Source organism: Drosophila montana, unplaced genomic scaffold (genome assembly GCF_035044405.1).
Source record: "Drosophila montana isolate Dmon_TW-CO22-7 unplaced genomic scaffold, ASM3504440v1 contig_2178_1, whole genome shotgun sequence".
In the NCBI taxonomy this organism is placed as follows: Eukaryota; Metazoa; Arthropoda; class Insecta; order Diptera; family Drosophilidae; genus Drosophila; species Drosophila montana.
The window spans coordinates 1874621-1880620 of record NW_026997075.1 but is presented as its reverse complement, the minus strand read 5'-3'; the positions used below and the strand labels follow the sequence as shown (position 1 = coordinate 1880620).

At 40.4% G+C, this 6000-nt stretch overlaps 1 protein-coding gene and 2 long non-coding RNA genes across 4 annotated transcripts; 2 read left to right on the top strand and 1 right to left on the bottom strand.

Annotated features, from left to right (window-relative positions):
- Nucleotides 1-279: 279 nt before the first annotated feature.
- On the bottom strand, nt 280-641 carry LOC135427494 (uncharacterized). The gene is made up of 2 exons (XR_010436068.1): nt 511-641; nt 280-378 (listed from the first exon to the last, which is right to left on the bottom strand). It is a non-coding gene; the product is annotated as an uncharacterized LOC135427494 (long non-coding RNA).
- Nucleotides 642-675: 34 nt separating this feature from the next.
- On the top strand, nt 676-1614 carry LOC135427493 (uncharacterized). 2 transcript variants are annotated; one of them, XM_064681012.1, is made up of 2 exons: nt 676-835; nt 898-1614. In XM_064681012.1, the coding sequence occupies exon 2, from the start codon at nt 990-992 to the stop codon at nt 1605-1607; it is 618 nt and encodes a 205-aa protein (XP_064537082.1). In that variant the 5' UTR covers nt 676-835; nt 898-989; the 3' UTR covers nt 1608-1614. The 2 variants fall into 2 exon arrangements, with proteins under 2 accessions (XP_064537082.1, XP_064537083.1); XM_064681013.1 differs by having other exon boundaries at nt 681-835; nt 908-1614.
- A 66-nt stretch (nt 1615-1680) lies between these two features.
- LOC135427492 (uncharacterized) lies at nt 1681-2414 on the top strand. Its single transcript, XR_010436066.1, has 2 exons — nt 1681-1871; nt 1941-2414. It is a non-coding gene; the product is annotated as an uncharacterized LOC135427492 (long non-coding RNA).
- The last annotated feature ends 3586 nt before the right edge of the window (nt 2415-6000 follow it).

Sequence of the window (6000 nt, the reverse complement as noted above, 5' to 3'; positions counted from 1 at the left end):
TACCTTGGCTTGGAAGACACTTATTTTCCTCAAGTGAGATTTTACTGCCGTGCCGAAAATTTGGCTTGCATAGCGCCAGACTGGGGCCGGGAGGGTTTTATTAAGCAGCACCTTATTGCTCAGAGAAAGCTTGCTGCTTGCCTTAAGGAGCCAAGCCATACTTTTTAGTTTTTGACGTACGCTGTGGCATGTTGTTGCGATGTGTTTGCTCCAAGTGAGCCTGCGATCAAGGTAGACTTCCAGGTAGCGATGGCCGTCTTTATGATCAAGAAGTTCGCCTTGGAGGAATACTCCTGGCGAGGTAATCGATACTTATCGATTGCTTGGAAAAGGGGCAAGTTTTCGATTATCGGAAACAAAATCGTACTGCACGGGCTCCTATTTTCAATGGGTTCAGGGTATAAAAATAAACGTTCTTAATGAAAATGGAGAAGAGGCTAAATTGGCCAACACTTTCAATAATAATACAGTAGGTAAGACAACATTTAAATATCATAAAAGTTATTGTACCTTATCGTTGTAATCGTAAATTCCAAATATTAAAGTGGTCAACAAAATTTTGATTGTTGTACATTTCGATGGATCAAAGTAGCCGGGCAGATAGCTGTAATTATTGGGGATAGTCTTCTTAATAGCATTCCTCATAATTTCAGAATCAGAACTGGTTGTACATGTGTACAAACAAAAACAAAAATCTCGGTAAAAATTTTGGAAAAAAATTTTCACGGCAAAAAATTTACACGGAAAAAATTTGGTTTGGCTTCCAGTTTAATATAACAAAAAATAAAATATTGGAATAGTACGTTGCATTTGCCTGGAGTTCAACCAGTTTCAGGTGAGTGTAACAATAGCAGCATACTCACGATTCCTAATTGCGAGTGCACAATGGATGCTAAGCTCCTAATAGAAGACTGCTGCCGGACAATATGAGAAGGAGGATACCGTTGCAGGCTAAGTTCTAGATAGAGATTGTGTGCTAACCGTGCAGGATGGGCAAGGGAAAGGGCAAGGGAAAGGGAAAAGGTAAAAAGGGAAAGAAGGGAAAGAAGAAGGCGACTATTGTTGCGCCAGCTGCGGCTGTTGTACAAGAATGTCCACCATGTCCCGAGCCACCAAAACAGATACAGCCATTGGATCCATGTCCCGAGTCCACCGGCCCGCATGATGTGCTCCGTGCACAGCCCAATCATTACCCGGCTTTGCTGCGCATTCCGGAAACAATGGCCGTTGTTGGCTCCGAGAATGGATGTTACGATAGCATCTGTAAGCTACTGCGCGCCGGATTTCGCTGTGCGGAACGTGTCTTTGTGATGGCGCCGTGGGGCAATTATGTGGTATTCCGGTTCCATAACAACAATGACTTCATCTACTTCCTCTATGATGGATGCACCTGCGATGTGAACCGATTCCGTTATTTGGACCTTAGCTGCGGCACCGCCGGCTTCCTTTTCTTCAATAACATGCATGACGTCATCAGCTATATCATACAATCGCGCAAAACGCGCCTGTACTTGGAGAATCTCAACAAAATAGCAATAGATCAAATAGTCGAAGAGTACGGCGCCGTTACATACACTCAGAAGGCCAAATGCATGCGCTTCTCGTAGAATACACGGCGGAAGAAGACTTACGTAACGACCACCAAATATACACAAATATACACACAAATATACACCAAATATACGCCAACGGTCTTGACATTGTGGCACCTGCCGGCATCTGGCACAATTTCAGCTAATCAGATCAACGCTCTATTCTAAATCAAAAAAATTAAATATTTATTTCAAAACAGCTCAATATTTGGATACGTTTTCTTATATCCATGTGGAGGGTATCATAAGAAGGAGGATAAGTCAACGAGCCCATAAAGTGTATATATATTAAGGATTAATATCAATAGCCGTGTAGATGGTCAGGCTAATTTGTCCGTCTGTCTCCAGGTAAAACTAATCTCTAACGAATCTTTGTTGAAATGAGCCGGAGAGGACTACATCATATAGCTGTCAAGTTAATATTTTCATCATGCTCCCTACATGTTAGCTGCTTATTAGGTCTATATATAATAGGTTATAGAAAAAAATTGGTAAAAAATTAGTTCAAAGTTTCGTATATTTGCGAGCTAGTATATGATTTAGCTCGTATAAAAGCATTGGGGAGTCACAAGACGGGACGGCATGGAACGAACAGCTAGGCCGAGCGAATCTATTTGTATTCAACGTTAATTCTTGTATTTTATATAATATTGTCATTGAATTTTTTTCGAGCTTACTGCATTAAAAGAATTCAAGTATTTGAGCTTTGGGAATTACATATTCATATGCTTATGCAGGAGAGCCACATACATTGATCGAGGGTTCTTTTTCGGCATTTGAATTTGTATTCATCCCAAGCTCAAGTACGCATATAACTTTTGATATGTGTTTACATTCAATCAAATAAGTATGTACACAGTCGCCTGACCTTGCTACCAGCTCATTTGTGGGCCCGGGGCGTGGGCGAAGGCGGAGGCAAAGGCAATGGCAACGGCAAATGCCTCGCTTGCTTGGCATGTTTACGAGAATGTTTGGCTTTATGAAGTAACTACACGAATAGCAAATGCGAGCTCATTTGTGCTAATAAAGAAGCCAAAACAAACGGCAGTCATAAAACAAATACACTTATTGCAAGTGTATTAAGCATTTGGAGCAGCAGCAATTCAATGCCTCAATGTCTTCCACCATACACATGCTATAGAGATGAAATCCAATGCTCAAGTGGGCCAGCGGCGGCGCCGCATTGAAGCAACATGGCTCAAGAAAGATCTTGACTGCGAATACGTACTGAGCGAACCAATTGATTTTTTCTACCGAGCTCGTTAATTAAAACAACAATCACTGCAATGTGGACGGGGGCTCTCGACTGCCAGGAGGGCAGATTGCTGCAGTGGCTGCCACAGTCGCAGCCACCGTCAAAGCCACATTCAACACTCGAGCGAGTTAATCGCGTTGTCAAGTGCTGCACTTGAGCGCCGTATGGCCAAACGCCAAGCGCCAAAAGCCAAAAGACATTGCATGTAATTGAGAAGAACTTGATTCGTTTTTGGATCAGCTGTCCAAGCAGGCGCATCGCTGTGTAAATTGATACCCTGCCAATTGCCGTGGGCGAGACACATTTCCAAATGCAGTTCTTCGGTTTTTTTCGCCAACTGCGTAGGCGTTCGATCTCAGTTGCCGAGTTCTTGTTACCCGTAAACTGTATAATTAAGTTGCCAGCGTTAGCAGCTCTCTTGTTTATGTCCATCATTCGCTCGTTAAATGTATGCAAATGCAGCATTTAATTCAAATTCAAATACGAATTTCGTACTTGAAGAATTATTCATGGTTTTTCAGTAGTCGGCACTTGATTTAAATGCGATATGCACACAAATGAATTGATTATAAAGTATCTTGTTAGTTTTTTTTTTGGACTTTTGTTAAGTCAAACAACTTGATTATTGATTATGCGAGTTGTCAGTTGCTAACTATTCTGCCATTTACCGAAATAACTAAGCAATTCGTACATGCTCAGCAATCAATTTCTATTCGTCGCACACAAAATGCTCACGAACTGAAAGCTACAAAATCGTAAGTTGTTTTTTGTTCGCCAATCTTTCTCAAGTGCTGCTGAAGAACTCTTTACAGCGTTTATAATAGAATCTTGTTGTTGACTAAAAACCATATTTCAATCATGTGCACATGAATTTATGAATATAATTAAAGCTGAAAGAGAATCATAAACGAGGCACATTTTCTGTGAGCAGTAAAATTTTTGTTTTTGGAAACGTTTTTAATAAATATAAGTAGATAAAAATTAATACATCAAAAAAATTTGAAGATAGCTTGTGTCAAGCTCTAAGAACTAGATATTTTGTTAATCTATAAAAATCTAAAATATAATATTAAATATAAGCTAGGAGGGTCAGTAACTTGTGTGTATATATATACATTATTTAGAGAGAGAAAGAGAAAGAGTCCTGAGAAAATAGGCATAAGATAAGGAAGTAAACAAGTGAATTAGGGAGACTATAAGCGTAAATAAGTGTTCGAGTATGAGATAAACGATATAGGTTTATTGGGTTCTTAACAGAACACATCAAAAGGACATACTTGAACTTATGAGAATCGCATAGTAGAGCAGCTATTATTTGTTAGACCCTAATTTCGGGTATCCACTGTATACAGCTGTTTACTATTGTCAACTGTTGAATTCCGCTTAACCCAATTATGCTGTAATAAAAGTTTGTGTCTTCTTCTCCTGTCATTGTCGTTTATTTAGCTGACGTAACTTTTAACTGCTGCTTGGTCTGTCTTTGCATTATTTTTGATGTTAGATTATTGTTTTGTTGTTTTGCCAAAGAGTTGCCAAACAAAGTTAAAAGTTGATTTGATTGCCAACAAATCTGATTAATAGGACGTATTTGAATTTATGAGAACCTCATAAAAGGGGGCAGTCATAATTTCTTAGACCCTGAAATCGGGTCTCTACTGTATACAATTAATTATTTCGTATGCTCAAATTTTGAATTTCGCCTAACCTAATTATTCTGTATCTTCCTTTCCAATCATTGTCTTTCATCCAAGTCACGTAACTTTTAATTGCTGCGTGGACTGTCTTTGCATTGTCTTTGGCTTCAGATTTTTGTCGTTGTCGTTGTTGTGTCTTTGTGTATTTTGCCCACTTCTCAGTTGCCAGCATTAATTGGCAATTGACACAGAAAATCATTGACAAAACGGAAGTTCATTAGGCTTTGTCTTGGCTCACGATGCGAGTCTGTGAATCTGTGATGTAACTGGCTAAGCATTTACTTAATTGCAGACAGGCCGTGCCCCTGTGCCCTTAACGCTGCTTAACTCATTCCGTTTCATTCTTTTGAGCATAACAATGGCGCATCGATAAAAATGGCAAATATTTACGCAAAACTTGATGTAGTTTCAAAATGCAAACAAAGTCGGTCAGAAACGGTCAGTAAATCGCGGTAAGCGATCCACAGCAACAACAATAATAGTTGATACATAAATATGAAGAGCAGCTCTGAGGCATGCAACATGCAGCTGCTATTGTTGCTACTGACTGACTGACTGACTGACTGACTGACTGGGCCAGCTAGCCGCACCTCTTGGTCTGCCCTGCTGCCGCTCGACAATGGTCTACGCGCTCAAAGCTCGAAACTCAGTGATTTGCAATTGTTTGCTTAGGCATTTTGACCGTTAACCGTGTCGCTTGTTATGCAAATGAATGCAGCGACTTGGCTCTTGCCTCACCTTTGCCCACGCCGGCCCATCAGCGTTCACGTCAATGTCCTTGACATGCGCCGCTTCAGTTCAGTTTCAGTTTCATTTTGAAGTTGAGGCTGAAGTTGCCGCAACTTTTGTGACAACCTGCGTTGGTGTTTGAATACAGTTAATCGGTTCGTTTGTCGAGAGTCTGTTATGAGGGTTGTCTTTTGGTATGTGTGGCAGGCGGGTTAAATAATAAATGAATGCGCCGAAAAAGAATTCTTAGCTGCCAGTTTGTTGCCTAAGTCTTTCGTTTACTATTGCGTTCACGTTTGCCGTTCGGCGTTGGCGTCGCGCATAATTTGTCCGCTTTGGCTTAGATTTCGTTTCCTACTCGCGCCAGCCCAGAGCCATGGCAAATTGCTTCCTTATTTGAATGTACATTGTACCTAACCCCAGCATTTTTTTTGTTTTTCGTTTTTTTTTTTGTGCGCCCAACCAAGCAAACAACCAACTAAGTACACACATACATCGATAGATATGCGGGCTTCTTATGGCATAGAGAAGTACTAATGCTAAACTGATCTCAAAGCCGCACAGTGGTGCAAAAGTCTAGAAGACGAAATGAAATACTTTATGTTTATTTCTTATATCAATTAGTTTGACCAAGTAAAACATGAGCTATTGAAATTGCGAGATTTAAAGATAACCTGTGGTCAGTTCTAAGGCATCTTGTTGCATCTGAACATCTCTGGGGACTCCGTTC